This window comes from Macaca thibetana, chromosome 1, assembly GCF_024542745.1.
Source record: "Macaca thibetana thibetana isolate TM-01 chromosome 1, ASM2454274v1, whole genome shotgun sequence".
In the NCBI taxonomy this organism is placed as follows: domain Eukaryota; kingdom Metazoa; phylum Chordata; class Mammalia; order Primates; family Cercopithecidae; genus Macaca; species Macaca thibetana.
The window spans coordinates 62,684,061-62,706,135 of NC_065578.1; the positions used below are offsets into that span (position 1 = coordinate 62,684,061).

The window sequence follows — 22,075 nt, forward strand, 5'->3', positions numbered from 1 at the left end:
AACCCTGCTATGATGACAATTTACTTCATGAAGAGAATGGGTTCTGAAACGGTCATTCTTTTCCATTTAAACAAAGTTACCATCTCCCAAAGAACAGCTTTGGGGCAGGAAAGAACAGTATTTCATTTCAAGCTGGACTACTCATCTACCAAAATACCATTCTGACCAAAGAAACAGATGCAGAATTATAGTCACAGCTGCATTCTGCACAGAACAAGTTGGATAATGGTATTCTAAATTGCTAATTATACTGTTAATGATTTTTTTAGTGTCATTGCAGTACTTTGCCACCTTTGTTTAAAAATTTTTAAAAAGCATGTAGCAAGTTTTCTAAATGGTAAATTTCTGTTTTGTTAAATACCAGTGAGTCTTCCAAAGAAAAATTCCATATAAAACCCATTTATTGAAATGGCATTCATATGTGAATTTGGAGGAGCCTATTTATTGACTAGCTATTTGTTTTAATTTACTTTCTCACCAATTTACCTGCATTTAAGATTACTGAGGTCATAAGTATCTCAGTATTAGTGTTTCTATCTAGATCCATAGTTGGTATGAAAAAATAATAAAGTAACATATGTCATGATATGCTGGCACTGGGAATGTGCTACAACTCAATTTACAAAAAGTAATGGCAACAGTACAATTTAATTTTCATTGTGATAACCGTGGTGCTATTTATTACAGTGTTAGTATTATGCTGTTTAATCCATGCCAGCATAGCTGAGGAAGGTAATTACATTTTTGATATAAAAATGCTACTAATGTTTTCATTTCATTTTAGCAGATTATAGTATGCAGATTAAAAGTACTGTCATTGTCCTATATTATTTCTTGTACATTTAAGTGGCAGACTATTTTTTTCCACAAATAGTGAATTAATTTCTACTAAATTATTTCATTAAGGTTTTTAAATAATTAATTTGCTTCTTAACTAAACACCTCAAGCAGGCCAGAAACTTCCACATATTAGATTTACAAAAACTAAAATATCTTATATGCAGAAAATGGTGTACCAATCACAATTACATCACATCGTGTCTTGATAATTTTAATATTTAACAAGGTAAATTAGTAGTTAAAAATTGAAAACCAATCTTATGCAATGACTTTTAAGCAAATACTTACATTTTCTTCTAACAGATCATCCAATTTCAGTGATCTTTTAACACTACAAACAAAAAATTTAAAGAAATTTTAGATTGGACATGCTTTATTTAAAGTAGCCCAATAATTAAGGGAAAGATATATAAACGAAGATTCTAAGTTAGTTCTGCCAACCCATTTTTATATTATTTATTAAAGCAGAATACCATATGAAGAAAGCAATTATTTATGATGACAGGTTTGATTCTAATTGCATATCTCTAAATGGGATCATAATTAAATATTTAAATGAGTTACTTTTAAAAATATAAGCAGTTATATATACAAGGACTACCGTACAATTTAAACATCTTGTCATATTATAAAAGGTCTTATAAAAGTTAGTATGTTTGTCTGCTTTAAAATACCACTATTACAATATCATATATAAGAGCAAATTAATTTATACACTTTCAGTGGAGATGTTGAAAGTATAGTACAGAAACAGTGCACTAGGTGTTAAAGGTATGAGCATGGTAAAAAAAAGTTTTGCACATTATTCTAGCTTTAAACATGATTCAGTGCAACCAGACTATGACTTAACTGAGGAACAGATGCTCTATGTCTTTATAAGTCCCCAATCCATAAGAAACTATTTTTTGTTTCCTTCACTAAACTGATTCAGGAATATGCCAGGCTCTCTGTGTGCAAAATCTGTTCTGCTAAACTGGATGCCCAGCTGTTGGTGACAATGCTTAGAAAGGGAAGCGGAATATTTATAATACTTTATTTCATACAGCTGTCTTCTAAAGAGCAGTCATCAACATTTTATTGAATGCAGACTAAATGTTCAAAGGAGAAAAAGGTCAATATAAATTAAAACTAGTTTTCTCAGTGACAAACGCAGTGTTAAAAGTATTTTCTTGATTCTTGAGAAATAGAATTAAAATATTAAAGAATTAAGTGCATAAAGCAAAAAGATTGTACTATATTGTATTACAGAAATCCCCCAAAAGTTTGTATTGATCTTAGAAAATGACTATTCATACATAACTATTGATTTACAAAGGACAGGAATAAGAAAAAATAGAAGGGATGGTCAATCTAAGAAAATCATTGAACAGTAAATATTAAGTACAAAAACAATCTATCTAAAAGGAGATTATTTTGCTACTATATCCACATTAGCTTATCACAACATTATTTCTTGAGATTAAATTGGTTTAAAGAATTATTTATGCTTTTAGAAATCCACTTAATATCAATTTAATCTGATTTCCCAATGAGTCAAGAAGAAAACAGAGGTACAAACAAATTAAAATGCAGATAATTTTTTAAAATTTATATTTAGCTTTGGAATACATATTGCCGTATTTGGGTATGTAAGATGTTCTGGTATTTATAACACTTCAAAAATAGAAATTAGGCCAGGCGTGGTGGCTCACGCCTGTAATCCCAGCACTTTGGAAGGCTGAGGTGGATCACCTGACATCAGGAGTTCGAGACCAGCCTAACATAGTGAAACACCGTCTGTACTAAAAGTACAAAATAATTAGCCTGGTGTGGTGGTGCATGCCTGTAATCCCAGCTACTCCCAAGGCTGAGGCAGGAGAATCGCTTGAACCAGGGAGGCAGAGGTTGCAGTCAACCAAAATCGTGCCATTGCACTCCAGACTGGGCAATAGGAGCAAAACTGTCTCCAAAAAAGAAAAAAAATAAAGAAATTAAAAAACTAAAGTTAAACAGTACAGCATTTCTTACCCTTGGTTCTAAATGCTATTAAGATGCAACACTATACTTCAGAAGGAGACAAATTCCATCCTGCTATTAACTGTTCAAAATATTGCTTTATTATCAATGGGTAATTCTTAGGGAAAGTAACTAAATGTTTGCTTTTAAAAAGTTTACAGATTAGGCCCCAGGTTGATCTAAGAAACCCAAGGAAATAAGTAAAAAATAGAAAACAAGAAAGTAAGCTGAGTTAAAACAGGCTGTCATCTCCCACTTTATGTTTGGTGACAATCTAAAAATATTATTTGAGGGTAGTGTAGTATTAAGATAAATCAGACATCTAATAACCAAAAGTTGTAATACTTAAAATAATCCTTAAAAGATATAATAGACAAGACTAGAAGAAATCTAAGAAATCACTTAGTTCAGCCAATAGGGAAAATAGTTTGTGCAACTTGCCACCTGTCACACATCTTGAGGGAGAGAAACTCAGATCTCAGGTCCTGTGCGTAATAAATCTTTATTGAGTTGAGGGGAAGGGAATTAAAGAAGGGGAAAGAAGAGCAAATCCACTACAGAGTTTATGACCATCTATTCTTAACATTTAATTACAACTGGGCCCAACCACTCTTTTACAACTAACACAATCATAAGAATATACTAAATTGATTAGTTTACTGTTAGTAGGAATAGAGGAGACGGATGAAACACATGAAGGAAAAATAGGTAAAATTTGATTAGATATATGGGATATTTTCCTAAAATATTTACTCTTTTGTTACTAGTATTAGCTAACAAAAGTGGTATCTTTCTGGTAGTTCTGTAAAGTTGTAAAGCAGCTCCTGTGGCTACTATCTTGATTTAAAAAAGTGGGCACACAAAATTGGACAAAGGACTTGAATATACATTTCTCCAAAGAGATATACTAATGACCAATAAGCACATGAAAAGATGCTCAACATCTCTAATCACTAGGGAAATGCAAATCAGAACCACAATGAAATATTACTTCACAACCTATTAGGATGGCTACTATTTAAAAAAAAAAAAAGTGTTGGTGAGGATGTAGAGAAACCAGAATCCCTGTGCACTGCTGGTGGGAATGTAAAATGGTTCAGCAGCTATGGAAAACAGTATGGCAATTCCTCAAAGAATTAAAAATAGAATTACCATATGATTCCATGATTCCACTTCCAAAAATAATTGAAAGCTGGGACACAAACAGATATTTGTACACCAATGTTTATAGCAGCATTGCTCACAATAGCCAAAAAGTAGAAAAGCAACCCAAATATCTACTGACAGATGAACAGATAAACAAAATGTGATATATACATAAAACAAAACCTTATTCAGCTTTAAAAACAAGAAATGAAATTTGACATGTGCTACAACATGGATGAACCTTGAAGACATTATGCTAAGTAAAATAAGCCAGTCACAAAAGGACAAATATTGTATGATTCCAAACATAGGAGAGTAGTCAAATTCATGAAGACAAAAAATAGAATGGTGGTTGCAGGGGCTAGAAGGAGTGAGGAATGGGAAATTACTGTTTAATGGATACAGAGTTTCAGTTTTACAAGATGAAAAAAATTCTAGAGATGAATGGTGGTGATGGTTGCACAACAAGGTAAATATTCTCAATGTCACTGAATTGGACACCTAGAAAATGATTGAAATAGTAAATTTTGTTATGTATAATTTAGCACAATTTAAAAATAGATAATTATTTAAAAGATATCTATCTATTGTGTCCTAATTACCTCCCTCTTACAGGTAACATCTCTGTGGGTGACTTCTAACTTCCAACTTACCCAAATTTCCACCTATGCCCATAATTTACAAGTTATATTCTATTTCTAGGAATACTAGGTTTAGATTCACTGGGATCAAAATTCTGGTTGCTACCAGAATTACTGCTGTTGAGAATTTTAAAAAATATAAAACATTTGACATGCAATTTTACATATAGAGTAACTATGTCTGTATAATTATATTATTCTCTAAGACTGTCCTCCTGTTTTTTATTTAGCTTAACACATGGTAGTATCCTGAATAGGATTATCTGGTTCATCAGAACAGAACAAGTAGATGAGTTTTATTATACAATGTTATTGACTAACATAAGTTACAATATTAAAGACATTATTCTAGGAAAAAAAAAACCCTATCATTTGATTCCTAATAAAAAACCAGGAATGACACTCAGAAGATCACAAAATTATATGATTTGAGGTTCTCTTATAGAACTTTTAAAACATTAGTTTAAATACAATTTTGAATAGCAGGACTGAGGGGAGGAATGGGGGGGTAAAGAATAAGCTTAGTAAAGTGGTTAAGACTCAGGGAGCCTTCATACTACGCCAAATTCTTCCCTAAGGTTGGGCAAATCACATAATCTCACTAAGCTTCATAAAGTTGACAGTAACACTGGCCTGTAAAGTAGTAAGAAATTTCTGAGTGGAAGATAAAAATATCACTGAGTATTTCAGTGCTTCCATTTACTCCACACTGTAATAGAGATGATAATATTGCCAGCTACAACTTCACAGGAGTGGTTAGAGGATTACTGAGTATGCTTGTGAGATTCTTAGAAATCCTTTGATGAAAGGCAATGGCCAAATTCATATCCCATGTGACTCCTTAAATGTAAACTGAGATATGTGAAATGATTTATTTTCCATTCTATGTATGGGAATGAGCAAAGAAGGGAGAAGAATCTATTATCCTTTCTGCATTCTCCTTTTCATTCAAGCCTATGCTTTTTGTGTTCAAATTAATAACAGTAATAGCCACTAATACTGTTATTAATCATTCATTTAGATGCTTTCATATTGACAATATTGTTATTAAGTACTGTCACATACATACATAGAAAGGAAGGACATAAGTATGTCCTTTGTAAGAGTCTCTATTGAAAGCACTCAGGTCTATCAGAATTAAAAATGGTAGATGGGTGACAGACATTTTTCTGTACAAATTTTATTTCACAACATAAACATAATAACAAAAAACTAACAATGATATCTACCACACCTTTGAGATTCCAACAGAATCATCTCTAAGAAGTTTCTACTGACACTGTCCTGTTTGCACTAGGGAAGCTTCAACTCTACTAAACAGCACTTGTGCATGACCCTCTCACCAAACTTATGTTGAAAGTATTCATGTTTGTTTTTCTTCCCCAGACTAAGATGTTTATATCGTTAGCACCATGTCTACTAACTGGTAGGTTATAAGTTCTAAAAATGCTTGAACTATCTCTTCCATTAAAGTTAAAACTCCTAGATAGCACAGTATCTATTAATATTTGAATCCCCAAAGCCTGATACAGTGATTGGCATACAAGTGTTATATAAATTAATGATCTGTTTAATTAATTGCGTTTATTTTTTAGTTCAAAACACTAATCTCAAATTCAAGAATATATTTAGTTTTTTCAATTTTCTATGGTGCTCCAATTTTGTGGACTTAAATAATTTTGGTTTAAAATTCCTAGATAAGACTTTTTTTTTTAAAGCTATTCCCATCAACCATATTTAAGTTTAAATACAGAGCCTGGTGCAGTGGGTTTCACCTGTAATCCCAACACTTTGGGAGGCTGAGGTGGGTGGATCCCTTGAGACCAGGAGTTCGAGACTAGCCTGGGCAACATAGGGAGATCCCAACTCCACAAAAAAATACAAAAAAATTAGGCAAGTGTGGTGGTGCGTGCCTGTGGTCCCATGACTTGGGAGGACAAGGAGGGAGGATCACTTGAGTCCAGGAGGTCAAGGCTGCAGTGAACCATGATCAGGCCATTGTACTCCCAGCCTGGGCTACAGAGCAAAACCCTGTTTAAGAAAAAAAAAAAAAAAAAGAAAAAAAAAGTTCCCAAACAATATCATCTGAACACAGTCTTATCTCTAAGGTAGTCCTTTATGTTGATTTGTGTCTTACCAGTTCTGACAAAAAAAACAAAACAAAAAAACTAAGCTGTGTTTCTTCAACTATTGCCTCTCCTTCATTCTACCTTTCTGAGACTCTATTAAGAAATAATTTTAGACTTTCTTGTTCTTTCACATCTCTAAACTCCTCTTTCATTTTATTGTTCTCTAAGCTGCCTTTGGGCAATTTCTTCAGCTTTATCTTCCAATTCTCTAATTCCTTACTTAGCTGTGCCTAATCTACTGTGTAAACCATTAATTTTTAAAAACAATTCAATACGTTTTGGAGTAACTTTTAATTTTTCTACAATTATAAACTTTAAAAAAGTTCCAAGAATAAAAATTCTTGTTATCATTTACCCAGATTTACCACTTGCTTACCTTTTGTCTCATGTGCTTTATCATTCTGTCTATACACATATATACATGTTTATTATATATGCTTATTTTTCTAAACCATTGAGAACTTGGAAACACAGTACACTCTTACTCATAAATATCTCCATATGTTTTGCTAAGAACAATTTCATTGATACAATTATCAAAATGAAAAAATTATCAATACATTATTATAATAAGCAGTCTGTAGTCAAATTTTATCACTTGTTCTAATAATGTCCTTTATAGCAAATTTCCACCCAAGTCTAGGATGCAGTCCTGGATCACTCATTGTATTTGGTTGTCTCCCTCTAAAACAGTTTCTCAACCTTTTGTTTTCCTTAACCTGGACATTTTTCAAGACTGCAGACCATTTTTATTTTTATAAACTATCCCTCAATTTGGGACTATCTGATATTTCCCCATGATTAGGTTATGCATACATGGCATAAATATCACAGAAGTGATGTTGCATCCTTGTGAGAGCATAACTTGAGGCACTTGATCTTGATGTATTGTAATATCAGTGATATAAATTTTGACCATTAAGATATTATCTTCCAGTTTTCTCCAATGTAGTAAATAAGAAATCTTATAAAGAGCCACTAATCATTGTTCCTTTTATATTTATTAGTTAGCATTATATTTCAAGAAAAGACTTTCTGTTATCCTTCCTTTATTCATTTATATCACTACAATGTTACAGATTTTTATGTTAGCCAATGGATTTTAAGCCATTCCTATCATTATTTATTTTGATGTTTAACTGTCCCAAATTTGGCAATGGGACCATTCTCCCCCTTCACCCCAGCTCCTGTTTAACCTATGTACCCATAACGCTTTGAGCACTTCCTAACTTTCCAGCACACGCAAAAAAATTTTCTCTGCATCAGCTTTGGAATCAGCTTTTTCCTCCAATGAGACCTAGCTCTTTTTAGTGGACAATGGTATTTAGACACCAAAATCTGGGCACTAAATGTGTTCACTGTTACTTATGTCATTGCTTATAGTCTCTCTCAGAGGACAGAGCTGGAACACACATCACACACACAAAAACATTTCTATCTAACTCTATCTTTAATGTGTATATTTTTTAAAACTATGATTTCATATTGACATCTCCAGTGCCAAGTCAACAAATTTGAAATTCCTCCATCCAAAGGTGAGAAACTGGCTCCCATCACCCACAATACACTTATGCATTTGACCAAGCCTAGGACACATAAAAACTAGTTTCAGAAGTGCTAACACATACTACTATGGAAAGCAAATCTCTTACTCAAGTTCAATATTTGCCTAATATTTTTAATGTAAAATTTACATATAGCAAGCAGCACAAATATTAAGTGTATAGATGAGAGTTTTAACAAATGTGTACTATATCCCTGAAACTCACATCTGTATCAAGATATGGAATATTTGAATCATATGAGGAGGGTACCTCAGGCTCCCTCCAAGTCCATCACCTATACCATACACAACTACTTTTCTAATTTCTTCCAACATAAATTACTTTTGCCTATTCTAGAATTTCATATAAATAGAACCATACAGTATGTACTTGCATCTATTTTCTGTGCTCAGCATAACTGTGAGATTCACCCAGGTTGTTGCACATCAGTAGATCATTTGTTTTTAATTAATATTCTATCTTAATAAACCATTTATTTGTTTTCCTGTTGATGGACACTTGATTTTAGTTTTTAGCCATTATGAGTAAAGCTTCCAAGAACACCTTTTACAAGGTTTTTTGTGTTGTTTCCCTTAGCTATATTGCATTCAGTTTTCTTGGATAAATAAATACCTAGAAGTAGAAGTGCTAAATCATTGGGTAGGTGAATATTTATTTAATTTCTTAAGAAACTGCCAAAATGTCCAACATGTTATGGTTCATTTGTATATCTTCTTTTATTAACTATTGGTTCAAATCTTTGGGCCATTATTTAAATAATATTTTTGTCTTTCTACTGTTGATTAGTAAGAGTTATTTATTTTCCTAAATATAAATCCTTTGTCTGATATGTATCTGTTAAATACTTTTTCCCAGTTGTTTGAAAATTTACTTTTTTTGGCTGGGTGCAGTGGCTCACGCCTGTAATCTCATCACTTTGGGAGGCCAAGGTGGGCAGATCACAAGGTCAAGAGATTGAGACCATCCTGGTCAACATCGTGAAACCCTATCTCTGCTAAAAATACAAAAATTAGCTGGGTGTGGTGGTGCACATCTGCAGTCCCAGCTACGTGGGAGGCTGAGACAGGAGAATCACTTGAACCCAGGAGGCAGAGGTTGCAGTGAGCCACGATCGTGCCACTGCACTCCCGCCTGGCGACAGAGCGAGACTCCATCTCAAAAAAAAAAGAAAAAAAAGAAAAACAGAAAACTTCCTTTTTAAAATCTTATCTCTTGATGAGCAAAAGTTTAAAACGTAGATGAAGTGTAATTTATCATTTTTTTCTTTTATAATTATTACTTTCTGAGTCTTGCCTGAAATTTTACCTACTTCAGATTGTAACAACATTCTCGAATATTTTCCTCCAGAAACTTTACTTTTTACATTTAGGACCAAAATGTATCTCAAATTAATTTTTGTATGTAGTATAAGGTGAAGGTCAAGGTGTTTTGTTTTTTTTCCCCACTGGGTATGCCAGCACCACTTGGGAAGAAAATCTTCTCTTATCCCCACTGAACTGCTTTGGTACCTTTGTGGGTCTATTTCTGGACTTTCTATTCTATTCTATTTATCTATTTCTCTATATGCCCAAACTACACTGATTTCATTACCAACACTTTATGCTATGTCTAGTTAGTTTACATACTCCAACTTCATTCTTTTTTTTCAAAATTGTTTTGGCTACTGCAAGTCACTTGCCTTTCCATACAAATTTTGAAATCAGTTTTCAATTTCTATAAAATGTTTGCTTGAAGAACTAAAAATAGAACTACCATTCAACGCCAGGCGCAGTGGCTCATGCCTGTAATCCCAGCACTTTGGGTGGCTGAGGTGGGCAGATCACAAGGTCAGGAGTTCAAGACCAGCCTGATCAATATGGTGAAACCCCGTTTCTACTAAAAAGACAAAAATTAGCCAGGCATGGTGGCTCATGCTTGTAGTCCCAGCTACTCAGAAGGCTGAGACAGGAGAATCACTTGAACCCGGGAGGCGGAGGTTGCAGTGAGCCAAGATTGTACCACTGCACTCCAGCCTGGGCGACAGAGCAAAACTCCGTCTCAAAAAAAAAAAAAAAAAGAACTACCCAGCAACCCCACTACTGGGTATCTATCAAAGGAAAAGAAATCATTGTATCAAAAAGACAAATGTACTTGTACATTTATTGCAGCACTATTCACAAGAGCAAAGTCATGGAATCATCCTGTGCCCATCAATGGATGACTGGATGAAGAAATGTGGTATATATACACCACGGAACACTATGAATCCATAAAAAAGAATGATATCGTGTTTTTCTGCAGCAACATGAATAGAGCTGGAAAGCACTATCTTAAGTGGAATAACTCAGAAACAGAAAATTAGGCCAGGCATGGTGGCTCATACCTGTAATCCCAACACTTTAGGAGGCTGAGCTGAGCAGATTACTTGAGTGCAGAAGTGAGCCTGGGAGGCGTAGGTTGCGGTGAGGTGAGATTGCACTACTGCACTCCAGCCTGAGTGACAGAGTAAGACCATGTCTCAGAAAAAAAAAAAAAAAAAAGAGGAGGGGGAAGGGAAGGGGAAGGGGAAGGGAAGGGAAGGGAAGGGGAGGGGAGGGGGAGGGGAGGGGAGGGGAGGGGAGGGGAGGGGAGGGGAGGGGAGGGGGGGAGGGGAGGGAGGGGAGGGGAGGGGAGGGGAGGGAAGGGGAGGGGGGGAGGGGAGGGGAGGGAGGGGAGGGGAGGGGAGGGAAGGGGAGGGAGGGGGAGGGGAGGGGAGGGGGGAGGGGAGGGGAGGAGAGGGGAAGGGAGTGGAGGGGAGGGGAAGGGAGTGGAGGGGGAGAAGGAGAAGGAAAGAAAAGAAAGAAAAGAGAAAAGAAAAGAGGAAATGAAAGAAAAGGAAAGGAAAAGAGGAAAGGAAAGGAGAGGAGAAGAGAGAGAGAGAGGAGAGCAGAGGAGAGGAGAGGAGAGAAAGGAGAGAGAGGAGAGGAGAGGGGAGGGGAGGGGAGGGGAGGGGAGGGGGGGAGGAGGGGAGGGGAGGGGAGGGGAGGAGAGGGGAGGGGAGGGGAGGGGAGGGGAGAGAAGAGGAGAGGAGAGGAGAGGAGAGGAGATTAACTGGGTGCGGCAGTGCTCATACCTGTGATCTCAGCATTTTGGGAGGCCAAGGCATGAGGATTGTTGGATATCAACATGGGCAACACAGTGAGACTTTGTCTCTACAGAAATATAAAAAATTAGGCCAGTGTGGTGGTGTGCATCTGTAGTCCCAGCTACTTGGGAGGCTGAAGGAGGAGGATCACTTGAGCCCAGGAGGTCAAGGTTGCAGTGAGCCATGTTCATGCCACTGCAGTCCAGCCTGGGTGACAGAGTAAGACCTTGTTTCACAAAAAAAAAAAAAAAAAAAGAAAAGCAAATACCACATGTTCTCATTTATTAGTGGGAGCTAAACAATAGGTACACATGAACATACAGAGGGAAATAATAGACACCGAGACCTCAAAAGGAGGAAGTGTGGGAGGAAGGTGAGGGTTGAAAAATGATCTTTCGGGTACAATGTTCACTATTTGGGTGATGGGCACCTACGAGTCCAAACCTCACCATTATGCAATATATTCTTGTAACAAATCTGCACATATACACTCTGAGTCTATAAAAAATAAAAACAAATAAATTAGGTATAAATGATCATCCCCCCAAAAAGAAAGTACAAAGGAAAATTAGATTACATGAAAAATGAAATATAAAACAGAAAAGATAAAGATAATACCAAATACTATTATACAAGTTTTTATCCACTTTTTTTTTTTAAAGATGCATTTTAAAAAGTAGAAATAAAAAAAGCAAAACTTAAAAAGAAATGTTAGGATTATGACAGGGATTGCATTAAATCTAAACATTGGTAAGAACCAACATTTTAATAATACCACATTTATCATTTAATAATACTCTCATTATTTATCTTCATCTTTAATTCCTCTAAGGAACATTTTGTAATTTTCACTGTAGAGGTCTTGCATGTCTTATGCTAAATTACTACATGTATTTTTATGTAATTGTAAATGAAAAATCTTAAACTTCAACTTCCAGGTGTTTATTGCTGAAATATAGAAATATATCGATCTTGGCCGGGCACGGTGGCTCAAGCCTGTAATCCCAGCACTTTGGGAGGCCGACATGGGCGGATCACGAGGTCAGGAGATCAAGACCATCCTGGCTAACATGGTGAAACCCCGTCTCTACTAAAAAATACAAAAAACTAGCCGGGCGAGGTGGCGGGCGCCTGTAGTCTCAGCTACTTGGGAGGCTGAGGCAGGAGAATGGCATAAACCTGGGAGGCGGAGCTTCGCTTGCAGTGAGCTGAGATCCAGCCACTACACCCCAGCCTGGGTGACAGAGCGAGACTCCGTCTCAAAAAAAAAAAAAAAAAAAGAAATATATTGATCTTTGTATACTGATTTTGTGTCCTACATCCTTGCTAAATTGTTCTGAAAATTGTCTTGTAGACTTTTTAGGATTTTCTTCATACATGATGTCATTGTTGAATCATTAATTTTACTTTTTCCTTTTTTTTAAATTTTTATTGTTTTTGTTTGTTTTGAGACAGGGTCATCCAGGCTGGAGTGCAACTGACACAATCACAGCTCACTGCAGCCTTGACTTCCTCAGCTCAAGTGATCCTCTTGCCTCAGCTTCCCAAGCTAAGGCACGTAACATCATACCTTGTTAATTTTCGTATTTTTTTTTTGTAGAGACAGTGTTTTGCCATATTGCCCAGGCTAGTCTTGAACTACTGGGCTCAAGCAATCTGCCTGTCTCAGCCTCCCAAAGTGATGGGATTACAGGCATGAGTCACTGGGCCTGGCTTCACTTTTTCCTTTTTAACATTGTGGGTGTTTTTCTGTGTGTGCTTTGTTGAATAGAGGTGGTGAGAGGACACATTCTTGCCTTTTTCCTAATCTTAGAAAAAGTTTTCAATACTGAATATATTACCTATAAGTTTTTCAAGGAAATGAGAAGTTCTCTCTTATTCCTAGTTTGCTGAGGGTTTTATTTTCTCATGAATGGGTATGTTTTTTGTACAATTAGCCAATGAAATCGTCTGGGTCTTTGTGGGAAGATTCTTAGTAACAAATTCTATTCCCTTAATTATGCAGATTTTCTATATCATCTTATGCCATCATGCTAAGTTGTATTTTTCAAGGAATTTGTCAATTTTATATACGTTGTCAAGTTCACTGGAATAAAGGCTTTAATGATATTACCTCTTTTAATATCTATAGTATCTTTAGTGATATTCTGCTCTTTCATTTTGGATGCTGCTAGTTTGTGTTCTCTTTCATCTAAGTACAATTTATCCTTCCATTCTGGATATTGATCATTTGCTTTCTCTCCTGTTAGACTGTTATATCTACCTTTCCCTTTAAAAAAAAAAAAAACTTTCATGTTTGTTCCTTATAGACAGTGAAGAGTTAGGACTCGCTTTAAAAAAAAAAAAATCTAGCCTTATTCTCTACCTTTTTCATTGATGTCTTTACTGCACTTAAACTTCATATAATTATCTGGTTGGGTCTACCATTTAGATAGTTGTTTTCTATTTGTCCCACCTGCTTTTGTTCCTTTGTTCTATTTTACCTGTCTTCTTTTGAATTAACAGTATTTTTAAATATATCATTTCAATCCCTGTATCTGTTTTTTACGTATGCCTCTTTGTATTTTCAGAGGTTATTCTGGGGATTACAATATGCCTTTTTAACATATCACAGTCTATCTAGAGTTATAATAATACAGTACTACTTCATGTAAAAGAGAAGAATCTTGCAACATTATAGTCAACTCCCTCTGTGCTTTGTGCCACTAGTATCATACACATTATGTCTACATATAACCCCATAATAGTGTTTAATTTTTGCTTTAAACATTCTCGCCTTTTTAAGAAGTTGAAAGCAAAAAATATATAGATCCTCCTTGACTTACAAGAGGATTATGTTACAACAAACCCACTGTAAATTGAAACTATTAGTTGAAAATGCATTTCACACATTTAACCTACTGAACATCATAGCTTAAACGTGCTGAGAACTCTTAAATTAACTTATAGTTGGGTAAATCATCTAATCCAAAATCTCTTTTAAAATAAAGTGTTGAATATCTCATGTAATTTATTGAATACCGCACTGAAAGTAAAGAATGGTCGTATGGGTACTTGAAGTAGTTTCTACTGAACGCATATTGCTTTCACACTATTATGAAGTAAAAAAATTCTAAGTTAAACCAACAGTTGAGAGTCACCACGCTCAGCCAAAAAGGCTCTATTATACCTTCCTCTATTAGACTTTACTGACTTTTACAAGCAGGAAAGAATTGCATTTAAATTTCGTATTTTTCTTATATAAAGTACTAATGATTTCACCAATCTTCTTTTAAAATGCAGGACACTTTATTTATAAAAGAAATTATATAACTTTGAATATCTACTATAATTCAAAGGATGTTTATTTAATGGTTAACTTTCACTTGGCCTGACACATCATTCCACCCACCTATTTCTTTATAATCAATCCACAAAATAAAAATCATTGTACCTGGCAGTAGCATCAACATGATTACAGCATATAGGCACAATAAAGATCCAGGATACGTTTATATTCATTTTCCCTTATCTTGGAAAATACAGCACATTTTAAAGTTCTCTCAGAAAACTCTCAGACTACAAATACATCAGCAGAATGGCCCCCACTGTTAGTTACTGTTATGAATAGTTTTCTACAACAATAATGCTATTCCAACTTTATAGCTTTAGTTCAGTCATAGCTTGGAACAGAATAAAGTTAACTCTGGTAGAGAATATCCTTGGCTGAATTAGCATGATGATGTACACTAATTAGAAAGACTAAGCAAATGGTATTTTTTAAAGGAAGCTTTATAAAGCAAAAGGTAGAAGAAAAAAGGTCTAGAATGGGATTTGATTACTTATAGCAAGAGCTACTAAAAAGGCATGTATCTGTCTACATAGAATGAAATCTTTCCAAAGTAGCAACTTTATCATTCAATTAATACATACTTATTGAGCAACTATTTTATCAATGAGGACACTGAGTAACAATCTAAGGAGCACACAGCTGGTTAACAGACTCAAGATTCAAATCCTGTTTGTCTTACTCCAAAGTCCATGATTTTTCCACTTCAAATCTAAAAAAAGGGAAGGTTTCAACCTAGATAGAGAAATGACTATGTCGCTAATTTTATAATGTACACAGAAAAAGGAGCAAGATTGGAAGGGAAGATGATTAGCCTAACGAAACCAACAGCAGCATTTATCTAATTCATCTGCTTCCTCCAAAGGATCAGAGAAGGCATAGAAAGCTACACTTAGTGAGGACTTAAGATAGGTAATCTCTAAATCCTTTTAAAAAACATTTTAAGTAGTACATACTAAATGAATAAATGTAATACTAATGAATAATGGATACTAATGAATAAATGTAAGCTGTGTAAGTTATAAAACATAAGAAAATAAGCACCCATAAACTCACCACATAATTTAAGAACTAGATCATTACCAATATGATTGGGTATACATGCATCTATTTGCTTCCCTCAAAAGTCATCTATTAAAATGTATTTATCATTTCTCTGCCTTTTAACAATAATCTTATCACATACGTATATAACCATAAATAGCTTATTTTGGCTTGTTCTTAAGTTTTATAAGGATAACAAATGTAGTCTCATACAAATTGGTTCTTTAACTCGTTAAGATTCATCCATCCACTCTATTGTCACTGAACATTTGCTGTTTCTCATTTATTTTAGATTCATTTGGACCATGTATATTTTCACAACTACTCATTGTAGTATTGAATTTTTTTCTGCTCAAGGTTCTAAGAAATTAGGAGATAGATCACACCCTCCCATAAGTTGTATTACACATTTAGTCTTCCAAATACATACCAAATAGTCACCATTTCAACATCACTTAAAAATGAATCCACCGTCATACGTAACTTGCCAAGATAGCTATTTGCACCACTCATTTATGACCTTATCAGTAACCACATTAAAAACAAACAAACAAAAAAAACTTAGTTTACTAACAATGATGGAGATTCTCTACTAATATGTCATTATGTTTTATGCATTACTTAACTGCTGATTTGGTCTTAAATCACTTTGCTAAAACTTAGAAAATTAGCAAAGTAATTGCTAGTCTCACATATAATATATATTAGCTATATATGTGAGATGTTAACCTCAACTTTAAGGTTGTATATTTATTATCAGAATATATTTATCTAAAAGCCTAATATAACATCTCCTGTGCATGTTAGGAGGACAGTTGTCAAAAAGGTCCACTTTTAAGCCTGACGCAGTGGCTAACTCCTATAATCCCAACACATTGGGAGGCTGAGGTGGAAGGATCACTTACGCCCAGGACTTCAAGACCAGGCTGGGCAACATGGAGACACCGTCTTTACAAAATAAAAAAAAGTAGGCATGGTGGTACGTGGGAGCCCGGGAGGTAGAGGCTGCAGTGAGCTGTGATCACAGCACTACACTCCAGTCTGGCCAAGAGAGCTAGACTCTGTTTCAAAAAAAGAAAAAAAAAAGTTCCACTTTTCATAGTTTTTTGGTTCCCCACTCGTATACACAGACACACAGTTCAGGAGGTATTACCACTTGTTCGGCAAATACACGTTTGTTTTCATTGCATTCTTAGGGACTGTGTGTGTGTGTGTGTTTGTGTGTGACATTATCTTTGCAGCTTTGTTTATCTGAGAACTGGATGATTTTTATAATGCAAGAGTAGGGAAACAAGTCTCTTTGCTTAATTCTGGGGAAAGGAAAACCTCCTCAATACTCCATAACCTTTAAGGGCATCAGTAAAACATGCATTTATTGGTAGCTGTGTTGAACACCATATTAGGTGATGGGTTTATCTGTAAAGATAATAGCAGCTCTTATCCCCTAAAGTCTTTTAGGATTAAACGAAAAAACACAGATAAATTGATTAACACAGCACCCACATTGTAATTCGTGATTGAATAAATATAAGTTTTCATTTCTGTATAGCTTTCCCCTTTCATGTCAATTCCTATTTGATGCAAATATTTCCCCAGCTGCGTTACTTTGCATTTTACTTAATACTGAAATAAACTAAGGAATAGGTTACACTAGAGGGGGTACCTAAATCAGCCTGAGGATAAGGACAGCCAGGGAAGAATTACAGGTGTTTGATATCCACCCCACTCCCACCTTTAATTACTTTTTTTTTGTTTTAAGTTTCTATAGGGTAGCAACTATTTTATGCATCTCAATATAGGATGGATGAAGGATAGGAAAAATAGATGAATATTATCTAGCACAATGCCTATTCCCACTATGGTCATTCTCAATAATCAGGTTATTGGTCATGGATGGGAATTTAGAGATCATGCAGTACAAACTTATTTGTATAAGTAAGAAAACCGAAGCTCAGGGTCGATAAGCGACTTGCCCAACAGTGAGAGTCTTAACTGGAATCCAGGTATCTAGGCCCAGTCCACGAGTTCTCCCACGGGTTTATATGAACGCGCCACATTAATGAAGGCAAGGGACTGACAAACTACGAAGGCCTGTTTTTATCTACTCTGTTTCATTCTGTGTGTTAACCTTATTTATGTTATTTCAAGTTAGACATCATCTTAAATACAGCCCACAGCTTACAAAATCTGTCAAAAGCATCGTAGAAACAGAAAGCAAAGGACTGTCGTATGAGTACCGCTGGAGGAGACGTAGAGTTGAGGGTACCAAGCGAGAACTGTCTGTCGACAGAGGAGACAAGTTTATACTCCGAAAAAATAGGAAAACGAGAAAGGCTGTTGGGCCACATAACATCTACTCTTCTTGCAGAGGGCCCCCCAAAACAGCAATACCCGGGGGAGGAGATACCTACGGCATTCTGAGATTCGGGGAAGCACCACTGCAGCTGAATAAAACAAACCCAGCATCTTCTGAAAACAAAAACTCCGCCAAAGGAAACACCAAGGCATGAAAAGCGCGCGCTGGACGTTGCGTCACGCCCACCGCGGCCGGGCGGAAACACCCTCCCCGCGACGAAGGATCCGGGTGTGAGCGAGCAAAGGAGCGGGAGGGGAGTTTAGGCCCAGGAGAGCACCCAGTTTCTGCTGGGTATAACAGAGCACTCTCTGTCACTACTCTGGCCATACCGCGGCTCCTCTATCTGGCCCCGCGATAGAGGAACAACACAGCTGTCTCTGTGCGCTCTGGATCAGCGCTTCCTAGATTTCTAGCCGGATCGTTTGGGGAAGAGCTCTGCATCTTATTTCCGGTGGCGGTGAGGTGCAGTTGCCATGGTGATTAGAGAAAGGCCGAGATCTGTCCGGCTGCGGTGAGGGGAACGCGGAATCGCCGAAGAGAATTGGCTGCGCTTCCTTGTTTGTGAGCTAGAATTAGGTAGCAAACAGCTCGCTGTCTCTATCTCTTCGCTCCCTCTGTCCCTCTCTGTGTGGCTGCTTCTCCTTCCCCTGCTTTGTCTGCTTCTCTGTCATAAACATTTGGTCCATGTGTATACCTACAATGTACATGTAAATGCGGTTTTATTTCCAGAGGAATACAAAAATAGGGAGATGGTGCCCGAGATTACCTGTGAAAGTATTTCACTGTGTAGGGACGGTGACTGGATGGCTTTCTGTTTTCGCTTGGCCTGGTAGAAGCCTTAGGCGCTTGTTAACAGTTTATTTTTCTTGCTGTTGTGTGGCTGGTTATTTATGGAGCCGTTTGCTGCAATGTACTCTCTAGGCCCCTGTCTCAGTCTCGGGCTGGAGTTTTAAATAAAGGAGGTTTCCAAGCCTGCGGGGGGTGCAATTATATGTTTATTTAAGCTTCAGTTTGGTTTCTCGTCACAGAAAGGAGAAGAATAAAATTCTGGCACATTTCTGCCTTGCGATTTCCACGTGAGGGAGTTGCCTTGTTTGGAAAGAATATTTGAGGACGATCCTAAAAAATACTTACACTTTAAAATTGCTTATTGCAAAGTGAAATTCATTCTCCCTTCCTTCTTGAAACAGTTTTCTTTCACACTTGTGAGGAGATGCATGCACGCATATGTGTTTAAAACTCTGATGCTTAATTATAGTAATACCAATTTGCAGTAACCAGACTGTGACACCACATCCCTGTGGGGTCCTTCTAAACCTGGTGTAATATGAAAGTGTCAGGCAGGCGGCCTGTGTATTATAAATAGGGTACTTCATCCATGGTAAGCAATTATTATCTTTCTTTCCCAAGTGTAAAAGATCTATATAATTCAAAAAGGTGCAAATGATTTAGGTCTCCTGAGTAGGAATCCAATGAGTCCTGAAGGGGACCCTACCTGCATCATCTTATTATTGAACTTGAAATATTCAATTTAGTTGGCTGGAGTGTATATTAGAAGTCAAAGCTGGTTAGAGTAATGTTGGAAGCTGTTAGACCAATCTGATAACCCATAGTAACCATTCTTCAGTAAACCTATATCCACATTAACAAAGAATAAACTGTTAGTGAAATTTACGGCTTTTTGCCACTTACTGCTAGCTGGGTGACATCGCTACCCCTCAATTTCCTCATCTGTAAAACGGACAAAAAAATACCTGACCACTGTAATAGGGATAAGACAAGATGTATGACAGTTCTTTAAGCTCTTATGTACAGAGGTGCTATATCAACCTCAAACATTGTTATTAATAAAGGAACACAGTAAAACTATGATAATGTTATAAATGACACTTTTGAAATATAGCTATTTGAAATGTGGGGCTGCATTATTGAGATGTTAATGAAATGATCTTGCTGATCCTGCTGTGGAAGATGGGTGCCAACTACCACTCATATCCAAATTCTCATTATTCTGGAGTTTCTCATTATTCTGGAGTTTCTCATTATCTGCAGTTGATTTAGCACTTATTACGTGCCAAGCAGTATTGTATATGCTTCACATGTATTAACTGATTTGGTCCTCTTAAAAACCTGATGAAGAGTCTCATCTGACTTTCTTATTTTGAGAGAATAGATGTGTGCTTTTCCTTTGTTCAGTGATTCTTCTTTTGTATATATCTTTGTTCTTTTGGCTATTACTACATACTTGAACAATTGTATATATACATATGTATATATCTAAAATTAGAAATCAACTGCAAGGGCTTATTCTTGTTTAATGTATAATACGTCCATATACAACTATAATATTCATCTTTTTCTTCCACATATAAAACTTTTAATATCTTGATTTTTTCATAAAAGTTATAAATTTTCATCTTTCTTCTATGTATGAAATCTTAATTCTCCTCCCTGTATGTGAAAGACATGGTGACCTTTGCATTTTAGTGATTCACATTGACAAACAAGTTTTTAAATTACTTTTCAATAGAATGGCGATCAGTCCACGAAGCGATGCAACTTTCTCCAATCAGAAATCAACACCTTCAGAGAGTCCTCGAACAAAGAAATTTCCACTAACTGAAGAGGAAATATTTTATATGAATTGTAGAGCTGCCTACTTAACTGTCTTCAAAAGCAGCTTGGAAAACATTATTTCTAAAGATCAACTTTACTTGGGTAAATTTTTTAAAATTTTAAATCTTTCACCTTTTTGTTGAAAGTTAATACATAGGTCAGAAAGACTGAAATTAGAATTACCTTGTTGAATCATCCCAATTTCTTAGTGAAGCTTGAGCAATGGAACTATAGTAAGCTATTATGTCATATTATATAGTTACATATTCTAGGAACTACAAATAAAACTTTCAATGTTTATACAAACTAGATGGGTAATTGAAAGCTTCTGTCAATTACTACTTGCTTAAGATATTTTTAATTCTCATTTTGGTGCTTTAAGATTTATCATAATAAAATTAAAACACTTTTGGCCTCTAAGTCACTAGTCTGGATTTGACCCATAAAGTGTAAAGGATATGTAAAAATGGGTGGAATGTCTGAAAAAAGTGAAGTATTGAGAGATAAGTGAACTTTTAAAAGAGAATTGAGTTTGGGTTTTTTTATTTCTTATTTTTATTTTTTGTTTTGTCTTTTATTGCTTCTGTCCTTCATCACATTTAAAAATTCCTCTCATTACAAAGGTCCCCAAAACCACCAAATTTGGTCCTTGCCAGGAGTATCAAATGATTTGGAGATCTTTAGTCATGAGAGAGTGATAAACAACAGTACTAGATAACACTGACTACTCATGTCAGTTTCATCAAGGCTAATAACTTTATGGGTAGAGAAGCTAAGTTATTTTACCAATTTTAGAATGAATTTTCTTAAACCAAAACCCTGACATATTTTTGCAGCAGTGTCTTGAGTTTGTATCCAATAAGATCTATTTGAGGAAATGTATTTTGAGGAATACAAGAATTGACGAGATTAAAATTTATTTGATGTCTAAATAAAATATATTATTTGTAAAGTAGTTTAAATGCAAATGCACATGACTGACTTTTAAAGTCATGTTTAATTTTGATTTACATTATTTTAAAATTACTAACTAACATGCTCTATTTTGAATTTTAAGTATTTGTGTTTAATTCTTATACATTAAATGTTTAGGCAGACATCCAATAAATTTTTTTTTTGAAACGGAATCTTGCTCTGTCTCCCAGGCTGCAGTGCAGTGGCGTAATCTCAACTCACTGCAGCCTCTGCCTTCTGGGTTCCAGTGATTCTTCTGCCTCAGCCTCCTGGGTAGCTGAAATTATAGGTGCATGCCACCATGCCTGGCTTATTTTTGTATTTTTAGTAGAGACGGGGTTTCACCATGTTGGCCAGG

At 35.7% G+C, this 22,075-nt stretch overlaps 2 protein-coding genes and 1 long non-coding RNA gene across 7 annotated transcripts in view; 1 reads left to right on the forward strand and 2 right to left on the reverse strand.

The window, feature by feature from the left end:
- ITGB3BP (integrin subunit beta 3 binding protein) overlaps nt 1-18,586 on the reverse strand; it is a 74,760-nt gene extending 56,174 nt beyond the window's left edge. For all 4 annotated transcript variants that reach the window (XM_050755608.1, XM_050755679.1, XM_050755762.1 and 1 more), the window contains exons 1-2: nt 18,203-18,586; nt 1,129-1,171 (exon numbers count right to left, since the gene is read on the reverse strand). In XM_050755608.1, coding sequence (XP_050611565.1) covers nt 1,129-1,171; nt 18,203-18,474 — 315 coding nt within the window. In that variant the 5' untranslated portion in view covers nt 18,475-18,586. The remainder of the gene's footprint in view (nt 1-1,128; nt 1,172-18,202) is intronic.
- Nucleotides 1-22,075, reverse strand: part of LOC126934963 (uncharacterized) — a 159,699-nt gene that overhangs the window by 117,923 nt on the left and 19,701 nt on the right. The window lies entirely within an intron of this gene.
- The window catches only part of EFCAB7 (EF-hand calcium binding domain 7), a 53,334-nt gene continuing 49,830 nt past the window's right edge, over nt 18,572-22,075 (forward strand). For both annotated transcript variants that reach the window (XM_050755353.1, XM_050755437.1), the window contains exons 1-2: nt 18,572-18,658; nt 20,678-20,865. In XM_050755353.1, coding sequence (XP_050611310.1) covers nt 18,621-18,658; nt 20,678-20,865 — 226 coding nt within the window. In that variant the 5' untranslated portion in view covers nt 18,572-18,620. The remainder of the gene's footprint in view (nt 18,659-20,677; nt 20,866-22,075) is intronic.